Genomic DNA, 17,500 nt, shown 5'->3' with positions numbered 1-17,500 from the left:
GAGGGAGTGAGGGAAGGGGGGGGGGCAAGAAGGGTAGAGGGGGGGAGGGAGGGAGGGAAGGAAGGAAGGAAGGAAGGAAGGAAGGAAGGAAGGAAGGAAGGAAGGAAGGAAGGAAGGAAGGAAGGAAGGAAGGAAGGAGGAAGGATGGAAAGGATCAAGAAAGAAAGAAAGAAAGGGAGGAAGGAAGGAAGGAAGGGACAGAGAAAGAGAGAGAGAGGGGGGGAGAAGGAAAAAAGCAATAAGAAGGGTCGAATTGAGGATACGCGGAATGTCTCGGCGGTAGGATAGAATTCGGCGAGACCCCATGAGATATGGCGAAGGTCCCATGAGATAGCACATCCCGTAGAGACATGGACTGCAAGGAGAAATGGCCCGCCTCTGTGTGTCGCGTCGCCACATTATTCATGTTGCAAATCTTCGGCAATGGTGCTATCCGCGGCCAGCGAGAGAGGAGGGAGGAAAGACGGAGGGGATGGGGGAAGGAAGAGCAGCCAGCGGAGGAGAAGAAGGGGGAGATAAAGGGGAAACTGGAGGAGGAGGAGAAGAGAGAGGAGAAAAAAACACAATGATGATGATGATGAGGAGGAGAGCGGGAGGGAAAGAGAAGGAATTGGACGAGGATGAATAAGAGCATAAAAAGATGGAAAATGAGAATCTAAGAAATTGGAATGGGCTGAGACTAAATTAGATCAATTTAGGGAGACTTGTGTGAGGGACAGAGGCAGGGAGAGAGAAGGGAAGAGGAGAGGAGAGGAGAGGAGAGGAGAGGTGAGGAGAGGAGAGGAGAGAAATCAGTGGGTATTATTATTTCCTTGCAAGTCGCTCTGAAGTAAACAAGAGAGGAAAAACAAGTAAGTAAAAGATTGGGTCATGACGGAATGACAGGAAGGTGAAAGGAGAAGTAATATATACGAGATCAGCTCGGAGGAAGAGGGTCGGAGGCGCATCTGTAAGCCGGCAGTGCGAGGGGCATGGGGAGGAAGGGAAAATGGGGGGGTGGGGTCATGGGGAGAGGGGGAAAGGGGGGCGGGGGAGATGCGAGAAGCTGTTACGGAGACGGACGTGGAAAGGGTGGAGGCCGGTGATCGGAAGAGCAGGTCTAAGGCACGAGGAAAGAGGTAGTTTCGAGAGAAGTCGTTGTGGGAGCAAGGTTCGGGAGGGTCGTGGAGGCTGCTGAGGAGTCGTAGAGAAGACTAGGAGATAGGAATGTCGTAGAAGGGTCGTAGAGAAGACAAAAAAGAAAAAAAAGAAAAAAAAAACGCATAGAAAGAGAAACCTGTTGGAATGAGGTCGTTGTAAGGGAGGATTTCTGAAGAGGTCGTAGGGAAGGTTTTGATAGACATTGTAGAATGAATGTGGTCGTAGGATGACCGGGGTCGTCGTAGCCTCACAGGATCGAAGGAGAAGCACAGGGGGGGGGGGGGGCAAGCGAAGGAGGAAAAGGATTCACTGGAAGGATCTCGGCGGGTGATGCCGAAGTTTTTAAAGAAGAGACGAGCGTGTGCGCAGGATGGGTGGGCGGGCGGGCGGGATGTTAGAGCAAGGCTGTCGTGCAGCCGAAGGTGTGTGTGTGTTGGGGGAGACGGAGGGGGGGGGATCAAGGGAAAAAAATGAAAAATATAAATACCCTAGCGTGTTGCGGTGGTGGGTAGGGGGTAAGGGGTAAGGGGTTGGTTGGTTGGTAGGGGGAGAGGAAAAAAAGAGGAGGGAAGGAGGAAGAGGATACGTGCGTGGGATAGGCGGGTTAGGAAAACTTTCGCGGGTGAAGGGTTTTATGGCTGGCAGTGGGGGGAGTAGAGGGGGAGATGAAGGTAAGAGTGGCAGGGGGTCGGAGGGTAAGGGAGGCAGGGGTAGAGGGAAAGAGGAGGGGAGGTGGGGGGAAGAGGGGAAAAAATTGTATTCTTGCGAAGTTTTGGGAGCGTAATTCTGGTAGCCTTCCGTGGACGCAACTCTTAAGTCTCGTTGATGGCGGTCGGCGCGGGGCATCTAACCGCTTGTTGCCCCAGTTGATAAAACGAGATTCCCCCTCCCCCGTTTTTTCTCTTTTCTCTTTTTCTTTCTCTCTCCCCTTTTTCCTTTGATTTTTTTTCCTTTCTTCTTTCTTTCTTTTTTTCTTTATATTTTCTTTTTACTTCTCGTTCTTTTTTTCTCTTCTTGTTTTTTATTTTATTTATTTCTCCCATTCTCTCATTATCTTTATTCTTTATCTTTTTCTTTCTCTCTCCCCTTTTTTCTTTGATTTTTCCATTCTTCTTTGTTTCTTTCTTTATATATTTTTTTCTTTCTCGTTCTTTTTTTCTCTTCTTGTTTTTTATTTATTTTTTCTCCCATTCTGTCTTTATCTTTATTCTTTATCTTTTTCTTTCTCTCTCCCCTTTTTTCTTTGATTTTTCCATTCTTCTTTCTTTCTTTCTTCTTTATATATATATTTTTTAGTTCTCGTTCTTTTTTTCTCTTCTTGTTTTTTTTATTTTATTTTTTTCTCTACCATTCTGTCTGTATCTTTATTCTTTATCTTTTTCTTACTCTCTCTCATTTTTTCTTTGATTTTTCCATTCGTCTTTGTTTCTTTCTTTATATATTTTTTTTTCACGTTCTTTTTTTCTATTCTTGTTTTTCTTTTATTTTTCTCCCTTTCTCTCTGTATGTATTTTGTCCCTTCTCTTCTCTGTCTTTATATTTTCCATTCTCTCTTTTTTCTTTCCATATATTTTTTTTCCTTTCTGTATGTTTATCACGTTTTCCATTTCTTGAACTTGCCGAGGTTTGCGACGCTCTTCATATGAACTATTCCTTTTTATTTTTTTTATTCTACTGTATAAATTTCCATCCCCCCCCCATACCCCCGCCTTTCCTTCCTTATTACGTTCGCATCCGTGGAGCAGGTAATCAAGGAGAGAGGAGGGGAGGGAAAGAGGGGAGAGAAGGGGGGGGAGGGGAGAGAAGGGGGGAAGGGGAGAGAAGGGGGGAAGGGAGAGGGGGGAGGGGAAGGAGGAAGAGTCTGCGAGGGCGAAAAGGGGTGGTGCCGACATGATGAGGTTGGCACTCGGTGAGACACTGGAGATTCTGAGTTACCTGAGAGACGTCTTCAGTGGGCTAGGGGGGAGGGGGCTAGGGGGAAGGGAGGGGAGGGGAAGGTATGCCTGGGTTGGGGGATGGAAGGGGGGGAAGGGGAGGCGGAGGTATGCCTGGGTTGGGGGATGGGAGGGGAATGGGTTGAAATAAGATGTCGGTGGCACACAAAGAGGAGCGAAGGGGAGAGCAGGGAAGGGACGGTAAATTTCAGCGAGGGAAAAGACTGAGGAGATCGGAGAAAGGAGGGAAGGAGGTTGAGAAAGAGGACGGCAAGTGGAAGGAGACGAGACTGAGAAGACGAAGAAAAGGAACATGAAGAAACAAAAAACGAAAAAGGTGAAGGGGAAGAAGACAAAGAAGAAGAAAAAGAAGAAGTAGTAGTAGAAGAAAAAAAGGAGAAGGAGGAGGAGTAGATATAGCAGAGCCGAATAGAAGAGTAATAGACGAGAGGAACGAAGAGGAGGGAAAAGGCGAAAGAGAGGAGTAAAAGGAGGATAGAAGCATGAACAAAGATTAAAAGCAAAAAGAAGAGAAGAGAATAACAGAGAAATAGATAGATAGATGGATAATAAAGGAAAGGAAAGAAGCTGAAAAAATAAAGAGACCGACAGGAAAACGAAGAGCAGAGAGCCAAAAGGGAGGAAGAGAGAGGAAGAGGGAGAACAAAAAGGATGATGAACTGGACGAAAAGGGAGTAAAAGGAGAGGAGAGGTAGGCAGAGGTACAGATAGAGGGATAAAGAGAGAGGAGGAGGAAATAGAACAATGGTACAAAGTCTTGAAAAGCCAGTTGATAATCAGAAACACGAAAAGAGCAGAAGGAGGAGGTGAAGGAGGAGAAGGAGAGGGGGAGGAGGAACTAGGTAAAGGCAGCTGGTCGGGTAATTTATACTTAGGGAAGATTTAGGAAACAGGGAGATATTGAAGTTCCAGTGGCGTGTGCTTAGGTGGGTGGGTGGGTGGGTGGGGGAGAGGGGGAAGAGGGGGGTGGGGGGGGAGTTCGTAGCAGGGAAGTCGATGCCGCTCAAGTTATAGGCTCGTTTCCGCTGGGCTTTAATTGCACTACAGCTTTAGGCCGCGGCAATTCTGAATGGCAAGTGATTGTAGCGAATTCCAGGTTTGTGGCTTAATCAGTTTCCGGCCGCGGCGAATAATGTCGGCGTGGCTTGGTGTGTGTGTGTGTGTTGGGGGGGGGGGGTCGGGAAAACGACGCTTGGTGTGAATTACGGCGACTCGGAGTATGGGGGGGGGGGGCTTCCAAGTGCTAGGATTCGTGTTGCCATCGATTGTATTTTCAATCTTCGTGCCCACGCGACATTAACACGCGGCATGCAAGGGTCTCGTGGTGAATATATAAGTAATAATAAAAAGATAATAATAAAGGAGAAGAATTGAAAAAAATGATAATGATAGGAGGTGAGTTAGGCCGATCATTGGACCAGATTGCAGGGTGTGATTCCCGAAGCAGCGCGCGGGGGAATCCGAAAGAGGGCGAAGAGCATTTAGAAGAGGACGCGGTTTGGGGGTCCCTTTGCGGGCCGCGGCTTATCGCACAAGGTGCCGGGACGACTCTCCGCAAGGACCCCCTTCCCCGCTCGCCATCACATCCCTCTTCCTCTCCGCCATCTCCTCCTCTAGTACTCCAATCCACCCCTCCTTCCCCTTCCCCTCCTCCAACCCCTCCTTCCCTCCCTCTCCTCCAACCCCTCCTTCTCCTTCCCCTCCCCTCCCCTCCCCTCCTCCAACCCCTCTTTCCCCTTCTCCTCCCCCTCCCCTCCTCCAACCCCTCTTTCCCCTTCTCCTCCCCCTCCCCTCCCCTCTCCTCCCCTGCCCTCCTTCAACCCCTCCTTTCCCACCCTTTTTCCAAACCCTCCAATCCGCCCCTCTACGCCGCCCTTCTCCAGCTCCTCCTTCCCCTCTCCTCCTTCCCTTCCCCTCCTTCAGTCCCTCCGCACCGCCAGTATCGACGGAGCGCTCTTTACACTCCCTGAGTCTTGATGCCGCCCATTCAAGGAACTCCCAGTCATATTGTTTACCGTCTGCCATTCTTCCTTCCTCTTCTTCTTCTACTTCTTCTTTTTCTTCTTCTTCTTCTTCTTCTTCTTCTTCTTCTTCTTCGCCGTCTTCTGTGCACCTGGCGTCGTGTGAAACTAAGTGGGAGGGGGAGGGGCTGGGAAGGGGGGAAGGGAGTGGGCGTGGTAGGAGAGGTGGTGTGGCGGCGTGTTTGATGGTGCAAGGAGGAGCATTGTGAAATTGCACATTGTGGTGTTATCGTATTGTCCCTTTATGCGATCATTAGGTTTCCCTCTCTCTCTCTCTCTCTCTCTCTCTCTCTCTCTCTCTCTCTCTCTCTCTCTCTCTCTCTCTCTCTCTCTCTCTCTCTCTCTCTCTCTCTCTCTACCGCTCGTTCACTCTCGCACACACATTCCTCTGTCTCTTAGTCGCTCTCACACTCTCACTCAACCCCATCTGGCTGACTCGCTCACAGAATTCCCAGGATATCATCTCTCTCTCCCTCTCTCTGGAGGAGAAGGAGAGTGGGCGGGGGAGGAAACAGAAAGATGGAGAGAGAAAGAGTAGGTGACAGGTGAATAAGGATGGGGAGAGGGAAAGGGAGAGGGATAGAGAGAGAGAGAGAGGGAGAGGGATAGAGAGGGAGGGAGAGGGATAGAGAGAGAGAGAGAGGGAGAGGGATAGAGAGGGAGGGAGAGGGATAGAGAGAGAGAGAGTATAAGAAAGAGAATAAGAAAGAAAGAGGGAGAGAGAAAGAGAGTGAGATAGAGAGAGAGAGATACGGGAGGGGGGGGGAGAAAAGAAAGAGGGAAAGAGTAAGATTGCGGAGAGATTAGAGGAAGATGTAGTAGATTTGAGAAGGAGAGAGAGAGAGAGAGAGAGAGAGAGAGAGAGAGAGAGAGAGAGAGAGAGAGAGAGAGAGAGAGAGAGAGAGAGAGAGAGAGAGAGAGAGAGAGAGAGAAGGGGGGACCGTGTAGGCGACGTGATGGGTTTAGCAGGCGTGGGTGTTGGAGGGGGAGGGGGGAAGGACCATGAGAGGGGAGAAGGAGTGCCCCAGAGTGCCGCGTGTCGCCCAGGTCGTGCCTAGTGCCAGTCTTGTGGGGAGGTGCCGGGGGGAGAGGTCGTAGTCCCTCGTCGTTCAGCGTTTTCCTCTCGTCCCCATCCACCCTCCCATTCCCCCGCCCCCCTTCCCCCTTCTCTACCCCCTCACCCCCTCCCCACCCCTCCTTCCCCGCCACAGAAGGGGAGTTCTTGGATTTCATTGAAACCAAAGGGAATTCAAGTGGCGGCGTTGCATTGCATAAGCCGATTGCAGATTGTCGGTGCGCCGTTCGTGCATTCGTGTGTGCGTTCGCGTCACATCGCCTGCTCCTGAGGCCAGCGGCGTCCTAGCAGTACTTCGAGGAGACACGTACCCCCCAGCCACACCCCCTCCTTCCCCGTCCCCCCTTCTCCCCCCTCCGTCATCCATTCTCTCGTTCTGGAACTGAAGGAGATGATGAGAGTGACGAGGATGGCGCGAAGGTGGTGGGGGTGTGACAGGTACGTTTTCCTGCGACTTTCCCCCGGGATTGGTTACATTACGTCCGCGGATATCGATTCGTGTTTCTGTGTGTGTTTGTGTGTACGTGTACGTGTGTACGTGTACGTGTACGTGTGTGCACAGGTCCACCGCTGATAAGATGACGTCATACGCTGATCCTTGTTTACCAGTGCTTGAGTCTCCTCCACCGTGCCCTTGTTTACGTTACGCTCGCCTCGCCTCGCCTCGCCCGCCTCGCCCGGGCCACGCATTCGCTTTTCTTGGCCTCTCCCCCTCCCGTCTTTCCTCTCCCTCTTCCCTCTTCCCTCTTCCCTCTTCCTTCTTCCTTCCACCCCTCGCCCTCCTCCTCCCTCTCTCCCTCACTCCTGTCTCTTTCCCCTTTTTGATATTGTGTGCGTGCATATGTTCGTTGTGTCTCCCCTTCTAAAATAAGACCGTTCCTCTCTCTTTTTTTCAAGCCCCTTCTAACCCATTTGCAATTTTGGAAGTCCCCATAATAATTGCTTTGCTATTCCGGGTTATTTTTCTATGTCTCTCGCTTTCGCATTTCCTGTGACCTTTATTTCCTTTCCTCGATTTTTTTTCCTAACTTCATCTCTCATTCACTCACTCACTCACTCATTGATTAACTCACTCACTCACTCATTAACTCACTCACTCACCTACTCACCCACTTACTTATTTTCCTCCTCTTTCAACATATTTTTGTTATCCTTCATCTCCTACTCTACATCTCTCTCTTCTCCTGTTCCTCATCTTCCACTCTTATTACATGAGTTACAACTCTAGGCATTCGTAAGATTTGAGGTGGGAATGTGGATGTTGTTCTACTGTGTTGCGTTATGTTGTCGCTGTTAATGTTTTTTGTTATTTTTTTTGCCTCAGATATTGCATCAATTATTTCTTGCAACCATTTCATGTTGATCGATTTTTTTTTCAAAGTGAACTAGGAGGGGGTTTGGTTGTTATGCTCTCGATTTATCTTATCTCATTTCCCATTACGCTGGCACTTTTTTCACGTCCATCACGAGGGCAATCCCAGCTAAATTTATAACGCCATGGGCATGGTCGTTTGTCGTTTGTTTGTGTTTAGGTCACTTTATGATCATTTGCGTTGGTGTATTGTTTTTTTCATCTCTGATTGATCTGTCATTTTCCTTGTCTTTTTTTTATAGATTGCTGTTTTTCTAGTATTTTTTCGTGGGTACTTATCATATTCTGGTAGCACACGTAAACATTTCTAAACAATGTCACTGTGTTTGTCTCTTCGTGTGCCTGAGGTTTTTTTGTTTCTCTCCGTTTGTTGTTTTCCTTCCTCCATAGTTTATCCCTATTCCATTTCTACTAAATGTTTACCTTGAGGCTCGGCCCCAGAGCACCCTTGATCTTCCCTAAGTCCGCCCCCCTACCCCCCCAACCCCTCCTGTACACCTTTCCCTCCATTTCATCCATCGTTATCTGAGCCAATTTCTCTTCCCTCCATCTCCCTACTCCCCCCCTCCATATCTCCCCTCCCCCACCCCATTCCCCCATCTCACATCTCACCTTCCCATCGTCTCCCTTCCTTTCCCTTTTTTCCTCGCCTCTCCCTCTTATTCCCATCTCGCCCCTTCCTCTATTTTGCTTCTTCTCGCCCCTTCCTTTCTCCCCCCCCTCCTTTTCCCTTCTCCTCGCCCCCTCCTTTGGCACCCCAATGTGTTTTCACGGTGGGCTTATGGTAGGCCCTCAGACATGTTTGTGTGGCTAAGGGTTGTGACAGCGAGCGCCCACGCCACAGAGGGTCGTTAGCTTACCCAGGAAAGAGAGAGAGGAAGAGGGAGAAGGAGAAAGAGAGGGAGAGGCAGAGGGAGAGGGTAGAGGGTAGAGGGAGAGGGAGAGGGAGAGGGAGAGGGAGAGGGAGAGGGGGAGGGAGAGAGAGGGAGAGAGAGAGAAAGAGTAAGAGAAAGAGAGAGATCGCGGAATTCTATTGTTGATAATTCGTTGATTTGTTTCCGTCGTTGTGAAAAGGAAACTTTTTTTTTTCTCTCTCTCTCTTCCCCCCCCCCTCTCTCCCTCCCTCTCTTTCTCTCTCTCTCCCTCCCTCCCTCCCTCCCTCTCTCTCTCTCTCTCTCTCTCTCTCTCTCTCTCTCTCTCTCTCTCTCTCTCTCTCTCTCTCTCTCTCTCTCTCTCTCTCTCTCTCTCTCTCTCTCTCTCGCACTTACTGACTGAAGCACCACGAATGGCTAAAAGATCGAACTCCGAAGAGGCCTAAGTAGCGTTCCTCGATTACTCATGCTCGGTCCCCGAGTGCCAGGAGGGGCGGCAATCCCCGGCAGCGTCCCAGAGTGCCATCGTCAGTGCTCGGCGGGAGGGCAGATGTACCGTTTCCCCCGCCAGACCCGGTAATGGAGCCACCCACCAGGGCGTCAGGGCACTCTGCTCCTGCCGTAACGAATGCCATGTCGACCTCAGGGCGTTAACGAGGGGCGGCATGGGAGGAGCTACTGCCCAGAATTGCTCCTGCGGGGTGCCCTCTTTCTATTTCGACTCATGTTTTCTTTTGCGTATGAAGGAGAGGAAATAAAAGGTAGAGGGAGAGAATTAGCGGTTGTTAATCAGTAATGAAATGTATCTGAAGTGTCGAGATTTTTTTTCTTTCTTTCTTTAAACGGCTGTTCCTTGAATGCAAAATCACACATGGTTTGGTCCAATATGTAAAGGTCACAACAGCTTGCTCGCCACGGCTTGCTCGGTTTAATCCTGAACACGCTGTATAAACTCCGGCCGACAAAACTTTGAGACGCTGATAAAGTGCCTCCTTCAGGGTGGGCGGAGAGGGAGGAGACATGGGGAGGGGGGAGGTCGCTTCCTTTTTTTTTTTTTTTTTTGCTCTTCGTTTTTCGCCGACACGGAGAACAAAGTTGCATCATCTTGCAAAGTTAAGGCAAAGGAGTTATGCAAAGTGCGCGAGACAGGGTAGGTAATTGCCTAATTAGATTAGTCAGACATCGAGATCTGAGGCGGACGGACGAGGCTGGGCGCGGAAGGCCATCTTTGGTGATCCGTGTCCCAAGAGGGGATTCCTGAGCGGCCGCGGGGGAGGCGCGAGGGAGGGCTGGTCGTGTCCGGCTTACGCTGATTTCAGGGAGTCGACCTGTTCCCGGATTCCCCTCCTTTTTATTTGTTTTTATTTTTCGTTCAACTCCTGTTTTATTTATTTGTACTTTCCTTTATACCTTTTTTTGTGGTTGATCTATTTTTTTTTAGTTTGCTTTCTCTCTTCCATACTCAATCTCTCTCTCGCTATTTTCTCTTCTTTTGCCGTTTATCTCACCTCTTCCTCCTCCTCTTCTTCCTTCTCCGCTTCTTCCTCCTCCACTTCTTCCACCTCCTCCATCTTCACCTCCTCCTTCCTTTTCCACTTCCCCTTTATCCTCCTCCACCACCTCTTTCTCTCGCTCCACCGCCTCTGCCTCCATCACTACTCGATTTGTTTGCCAGTGATTTTACTCTTCTGCTTCAGTGTGCAGTGTGCAAACCCTCCCTTCATTGTATACATTGAGCATCTTCGTTATATGCAGGCGCCCTTCCCGCCCCCTCGCTCAACTGCTGCACCTTCTCTTTAATGGTCTGCCGTGCCCTTCCTCCTCCCGCCCCTCCGTTCTGCCCCGTTTATTCCCGTGCCGTTTATTCCTCTACTCACGTCTCTTTATCGGCGCTCATTCCCTCCTCGGAGATCATGAGGCTGATGTGCCTCCATGCCCTTCCTCGCTCGCACCCGTTTTCAACACACACACACACACACACACACACGAGAGCATCTTTATCGGTTCCTCACTTAACCCCTCTACCCCTCTTCCCTTCTTCCCCTTTATCCCTACGCCCCTCCCCCCTTACCCTGTCCCGGCCTCCTCGGGCACTCTTCTCTCCCCATACTCCCACCCCCTCCTTAGCCCCTCTTCTGTAGGGTAGTGCCAAGATCAGATACCGTTTTTGTCGCTCTTCTCAGTAGTCGTGTCAGTTGCTAAGGTTGTGCAATAACAAATGTGATACGTGGGAACTGTGCTTTCATGCTTGCTCGGGGGGGGGGGAGTTAGGGGCGAGGTTTTTAGGAGGTGGAAGTGGATGGGAAGAGAGAGAGAGAGAGAGAGAGAGAGAGAGAGAGAGAGAGAGAGAGAGAGAGAGAGAGAGAGAGAGAGAGAGAGAGAGAGAGAGAGAGAGAGAGAGAGAGATGTGGAGATGGAGATGAAGATGGAGAGGGAGGGGGAGAGGGAGAGTGCTATAGAAAGAGAAAAGGAAGTAAGAAGAGAGAGGGAGAGTGTCGACCACATCGCCACCCCCCCTCTTCGCTCTAGCCCAGCCCACACGCGCTTCGCCCCTGTGTCATGCTCTTGAAGTTCGTCGCTTCGTAAATTATTACTTGTCGTGTGTTGTTCTTGTTGTTCTTGTTGTTCTTCTTGTTTCGTTATCCATTCGTTACTTTTATTTTAATCCTCTTTTTTCGGTATTTATTCTTTCTCTCTTTTTGTGTATCTTTTATTACCGATATTTATTTCTCACCTCGTTCTTGCTTTTATTGTACTTTTCGTCGTTGTGGAAAGAGGAGAGGACGAAGGTATGTCCGAGCGAATGCCTGACCCGCGCCAGAGGTCATGCAGGTCGGGGAGAAGGCGAAAGAGAGAAGGGGGTAAGGTGAAGAAGGCTGCAGGTCTCTTCCGTGGACGAGGTCACGAGGGGAGATGGTAGGACGATTGGTCAGGTACAGTAGAGGGGAAGCGAGGGGACGCGGTAGAGGCGAGCGGGATGTAGTAGGTTGGAGAGGAGGATGCTCAGCCCGGCGAAGGAGGGAAGGAAAGGGGGAGGGGGGGGAGGTGTTAGAAGGGGAGGAGAGGGCGAGATGGGAGAGGGGAAAGGGTTAAGAAGGGAAGGAGGGAGTGGGTTGGAGAGGGGAAAGTGACAGGATGAAGGAAGGAATGGTTTCAGAGAAAGGGGAAAGGAGAGCGGTCAGGTAGAAAGGAGTGGGCGAATGTCCTCTTGAAGGAGAACGAGGAATAATCTGCGTGAAGAGAAAGCTAAAGAGAAAGGGGGTTGAAAAAAATAAATTATTAGAAAATTAGTAAAAAAAATAATAAGAAACAGGCCAAAGGAACAACACAAAGGAAACAGGGATTATTTTATACATTTCACCTTCCTCCCCGTTCGGTTAGGTTAGGATAGCTTGGGCCGAGCTGGGTAGGCTTAGCTTGGGGGAATAACGTGCCAAGTCAAAAGGGAGAGGTTCGCGGTGACGGAGGCAGGTCGTTACGCCATCTTGGTTTGTTCCATTTTATTATGTTCACCAACCAACTTAGCCTCCTAGCCCAGCCAAACCAAAAGCTTACCTTATTCATTCTGGTTAGATAGTGGGGTGAATATTGAGTATCTGAACTACTTAAGATATTAAAGAGGAAACAGACATGGGAGAAGGAATACGGCACTATATCCCCTCCCCTTTCCCCCCCTCAGTCGAATCGCTCCGAGTCACGCGCGCTCCCCTCATCTCGCACCGGCCCGCGTATCACCCTGCTCGTACTACGCCTTACTCATTCTGGCTCGTAAATAGGCCGCGGTTGCCATTCAAGCCTGGACGTTTGGCAACAGGTGAATGAAGTCGCGAGGCACCAGGTGTTCCCAATTAGGAAATTCCCCGTGTTCTGGCAACCTCTGCTCGCCACCCCCTTTCCCGTGTCCTATTTTCCTTCCCCTTCCTTCGCCTTCCAGTTTTCCCTTCCTTTTCTTTGGCTTTTCCTTCTTCCTACTTCTTCTTCCCCTTTCTCTTGCCTTCCCTCTTTCCCTTTACTTTTTTTCCATTTCCCTTACATTCCCTCTTTCCTCTTTCCTCGCATTTCCTTACGGAGTGAATGAGTGAGAGAGAGAGAGAGAGAGAGAGAGAGAGAGAGAGAGAGAGAGAGAGAGAGAGAGAGAGAGAGAGAGAGAGAGAGAGAGAGAGAGAGAGAGAGAGAGAGAGAGAGAGAGAGAGAGAGAGAGAGAGAGAGAGAGAGAGAGAGAGAGAGAGAGAGAGAGAGAGAGAGAGAGAGAGAGAGAGAGAGAGAATTAAAGATGCAAGTGGGCGTAAGGTTTCGAGTTCGTTCTCTCCGCTGTTTGCATGCAGTGTCCGTCCGCCTGATGGTAGTAGCCGGGATGCAAAGAACCGGAGTGGAAAGTTACTCCCGAATTTTTAACATTTGGGGAAAGTAAGGGCGGTAGTTTTTGTCTGGGTCCGACCGCGGCTGAGGTCTCCATCACGGGGACATATTGGGCTTTGCATATGGGAGTTGGAGGCTCTGATCGCTCGCTGGATTCACATGGTAGCGCAGGTTTGATATTCTCTCGCTCTCTCTCTCTCTCTCTCTCTCTCTCTCTCTCTCTCTCTCTCTCTCTCTCTCTCTCTCTCTCTCTCTCTCTCTCTCTCTCTCTCTCTCTCTCTCTCTCTCTCTCTCTCTCTCTCTCTCTTTCTCTTTCTTTTACCTTTCCTCTTTCTCTCTTTCGCTCTCTCTCTTTTCTCTCTCTCTCTTCTCTTTCTCTCTCTCTCTCTCTCTCTCTCTCTCTCTCTCTCTCTCTCTCTTTCTCTCTCTCTCTCTCTCTCTCTCTCTCTCTCTCTCTCTCTCTCTCTCTCTCTCTCTCTCTTTCTCGCTCTCTCTTTCTCTTTCTCTTCCCTTTCCTCTTTCTCTGTTTCGCTCTCTCTCTTTTCTCTCTCTCTCTTTCTGTATCTGGTTACGGCCCACCAGTCGCTGATAGAATTGAAGAGGACTTTGTTTTTGAATTCCGGAGGGAGGGTGATTATTTGGCATCAGTGAAATCAAGTATCAGTGCGATCCCCCCTTTTCCCCTTTTCTCCTTTTTTTCTCAGTCTCCCCCTACTTTTTTCTGCTCCTTGTTTCCCCTCAGGTAAAATCGTTCATTGGTCCCATTAGTACCTATTGATGTTGTCGGTTAATTTTCTTGTCTTGGGACACGTCTGTTACAAAAAAAAAAGGTTTGGTCTTAAAGATTTGTTGAGATTCTCGGAAGAGGAAGAAAAAAAAAAAGAGAAAAAAGGTGTCAGTGACATCTTCAGTTTGTGTCTCGGTGGCGCCCTGACCACTCGAGGATATCAGACGGAGCGAGAGAGGGGGAAAATTATGTAAATATATCTTGTTCGTTGCCATGACATAGCAAGTGACATCCTCCTCCTCCTCCTCCGCCTCCACTTTTTCCTCCTTCTCGTGCTCCATTTCTTCCTCCTTCTCGCTCTCCATTTCTTCCTCCTCATCGTCCTCCATTTTTTCCTCCTCCTCCTCCTCATTTTTTTCCTCCTCCGCATCCTATTTTTTTTCTCCTCCTCGTCTCCCATTTCTTCTCCCTCCTTCCTCCTTCTCACGATATTCAGCTGCCCCGCTATTCTCCAGGACGTGAGATAGTGGAGATGCTCACGACACATAAACCAGGGCATAATCCGCGGTAAAGGCGAAGATTATCCGTGTTTACCCGGAAATATTTACGTTTGCCACAACAGAAAACGGGAGTGGGGTTGCGCTGATTGCTCCCCTTTCTTTTTCATTTTCATTTTCTTTTTCTTGTTTTTCTTGTCTTTTTTTCCATCGATTTTTCCCTATGATTGAGAAGAGAAGGAGCATCCGGAGGGGGTACTTGGGTGGCCGTAATCAAGAGAATCCGGAACCCTCGGACGTCCTAATGGACTCGGGATCCTGTGAGCGGAAGGTGCTGCAAGGGCGTTCGTGGGGTGGCGGGGGGGGGGGGGAAATAGTGTTAGTTTGGGCTGGATGTCTTAGCCAGCAGGACGAACAGGTGGGGAAGGCAATGGCCAACTGCTTGTGTATTCACGAGCATTCCCCGGACTTTTAGCCGAATTGGCATTTGAAAGGGGAATCGAAACAAAACGAAAGATACGAAATAAAAAGGAAGAGAGGGAGAATGTGGGGGGGGGGTGAGACGCAGATCCGAATCTTTTAAATAGTGATCATTTTCTTTTGGGTATTAGGAGCTCCTGGCAGTATTACCGGGCTCTTCGTGTTGTTGGTGTCTTTCGCTTTGCTATTTCATTGCCATGTTTAACGTCATTATAAGGCTCGTGTGCCCCATTATACCATCGCGACGGCATTGTTACGTTTTCACCCAGCTGTCGTTATTATGCTGGGTACTTTCTTCTCCGACAGATTTGTTTTCATCAGATTAGCTAAAAATACAGCGTCTGTTTTGTCCCTAACTGCCGGAATGTCGCTTCTGCCCACCATAGCGTCAGGTATGGTGTATGTGGTGTGGTCCTCCTCCGAGATCCCGCGAAGATGCCCCCGCCTCCAAGGTGTTACCGCGAAGGGGTTACCGCAAGGGGATCCCCGAGGCCGCTTATGACGAGGTAGCCCGGAGCTAATTTTGCGTGGTTGTTGGTGGCTTCGTGCCAGAAAATTGTGTGTATGTGTGTGCGTGTGTGTGTGTGCCGGGAGGTGGTGGAGGTGAGGCTCAGTGTGGGTGTGGGAGTGCCACGGCCGAGGACGGTGCCGCGAGGAGACCACTAGACCAGCCAGGCCCGAGGGGTAAGACACTCCTCGACGCCCGGCCGCCGCGTGCGTGGCATCCGGGCTGTGTTGGCAAAACCTGTTGAAGGCCTGTGACGCGGCGGGGCATAGGCCTTAACAAGGGCGCGTGTCCAACTTATTAGGTGTCGCTTTGGGTAGGAGTGAGTATAAGTTTGAAAATCGTGTTACAAAATCGCCCGACGCGGGGCTATTGTGAAGCAAGGACGCGTCCAACCAAACGTGCGAGGGAGAGGGTCGCGGAGAGAGGGAGATTTGGTGGGACCTTCCTGCGGGGAGGGGGCTGCGGCCGGAAACATGTGTGCCAGCGGTGACAGCGGGCACGAGGGCACAGAACAGGGGCGCAGACCGCAGGGCTACCGAATGCCGGAACCGTGCGTGACGCGGGTTGAATGAAGAGGGTGAGGTAGGACTATGAATCACCGCGGCTTATACCTTTCTGTTTTTTTTTGTTTTTTTTTTTCCCTCCGCCCTCTTTCTTGAGTGTTCTTCGGTGATGGTAAGGAAGTTTGTCCGACATTCAGCATCATCAGTGCTGTGTTAATCACCCCGTTTTCACCACCTCAGACCCTCCCACCCTACCCCCCTGCTGGTTGCGCATTGTCCCTACCCATGCCTGCTTCAGTGCTTGCCATGTCGTGCATAATATCATGTGTGTTATGTCACAGCCCAGATTATTTCATGTTCCGCTGTCTGGTGCTCACATGCCCAACTCAAGTGTTTTAATGACGTCACTAGACCATGTGACTTGCAGTGCAGTAATTATTGAGTTGTTATGATCGCGTTTTAAGGGTTTATTTGGGTCTCAAATTTATGTATTACCGGTATTTATCGCTGTAACCGATGAGTCCTGTATCGTGTAGTTATAGGTAACCATGAGCCATTTTTGAGTCAAGATATTTTTTTTCAAGTTATTGTATCACAGGCTTTGCGTAGTTGAAGTTACCACGGCTTCCGTCATTAGCTGTAATTAATAGTATGCCATGTGTCACAGTGTAGATGAAATTCTATGATTAGAAATGTTAGATAGAATCTTGCCCTTTTCGGACTAGTTATTGTCTTGTCATGATCAGGTTCCTGTAAGTTTTAGAAGTGTAGCCATGACTAGGACGAGGCAAGAGAAGACACAAGTAGGTGGCAGCAGACAGGCGTGTCTTGTGGGCCGCAACACATGCAAAGTGGAAGCTCTTAGACATGGCAGCGCCTCCAGAGAGTCCTTGAGGTTAGAGCTCCATGCTAATGTTAAGTGACAGAAGTAGAGGCAAGGCCCAGAATTTTTTCTTTCCTGTGTATGAGAACATGTTACTACGCCACGCCCACACGCACAGGTGACGGTGTCTGTGGGGGGAGTGGCACGCGTAGCCCCGCCCACGCTTATCAGCCAGCAGCAGCGGCCACGCCCACGTCGTCCATGCCCCGCCTCCACGCCGCGAGCAGCGGGCTGGGCGGCTCGGCGTCCCGACTGAGTGCAGGAGCGGGAGGCGGCGCCGCGGGCTCCTACCCCGGCCTCGCAGGGAGCAGGCTGGGGGGCTCCTACACGGGCCTGGTGTCCTCGGCGTCCTCGGGCTACGGGTCCACCGCGGGGGGCGTGCTTCCCGCCGTGGCCACGCGCCACGAGGATTCCGAGGACCTCTCCGACGTGTCCTCGGGCGCCACCTCAGAGGACTCCGCCAGAAGAAGACGACGTCGCTCGGCGCAGTCAGTCAAAGGTGATGGTGTTCCGGCAGGACCTTATTGACCTTTTCCCTTCTCTGTGACACGCATCCTTAGCGAGACCTTATTTTTGGCTCACCTTTTGAACCACACTTTAGTCATTGCGATCATAGTGTTCAGCAGCGAAGTCACATGAGTTGTCAGTGTGTGTTTAAGTCAGTCCCCCTGAAGTTACTATTTGTTAATTTGTAATAAGCTCATTCACGCTCCAGATGTGATTTGTCTCATGTCATCGCATCCCGTCCCAGATATATATGTATATATATGTTTAAGATCCAGTGGCTGTTAACTATTTAATTCCTTAAACCCCCCTTACTCAATGTTTAAACATCCCATCTTATTCCCGAGCCCATTTCAGTTCTAAAAACAGGATAACCTGCCCTATTCCCGAGCCCATTTCAGCACCAAAAGCAGAATATTTCCTCCATTTTGTTCACCCTTCTTGCACTGTTTTGTCACGTGACCGCTCAGTTCCTGGCCTTGTTTAGCCTGTGACACACGCGATGCCATAACATGTTCCGCACATCCATCAGAGAGGCTATTCATATGAATATTTATATGTCTGTTCAAACTTGACTTTTCTTTCAGGCTTTTTATCGCGAACA

The 17,500-nt window shown here is 49.9% G+C and overlaps 1 protein-coding gene across 18 annotated transcripts in view; it reads left to right on the top strand.

Annotated features, from left to right (window-relative positions):
- LOC122265454 (uncharacterized) overlaps nt 1-17,500 on the top strand; it is a 68,012-nt gene that overhangs the window by 29,560 nt on the left and 20,952 nt on the right. For 17 of the 18 annotated variants that reach the window (XM_086541952.1, XM_086541954.1, XM_086541951.1 and 14 more), the window contains exon 2: nt 16,511-16,891. The exons of the other annotated variant lie outside the window; for it this stretch is intronic. In XM_086541952.1, coding sequence (XP_086398078.1) covers nt 16,511-16,891 — 381 coding nt within the window. The remainder of the gene's footprint in view (nt 1-16,510; nt 16,892-17,500) is intronic. 18 annotated transcript variants of the gene reach the window in all.

Source organism: Penaeus japonicus, unplaced genomic scaffold (assembly GCF_977035675.1).
Source record: "Penaeus japonicus unplaced genomic scaffold, GWHDUDI00000001_assembly GWHDUDI00000011, whole genome shotgun sequence".
Taxonomy (NCBI): domain Eukaryota; kingdom Metazoa; phylum Arthropoda; class Malacostraca; order Decapoda; family Penaeidae; genus Penaeus; species Penaeus japonicus.
Note: the sequence above shows the minus strand (reverse complement) of the source record. Positions and strands in the feature narration are given on the sequence as shown.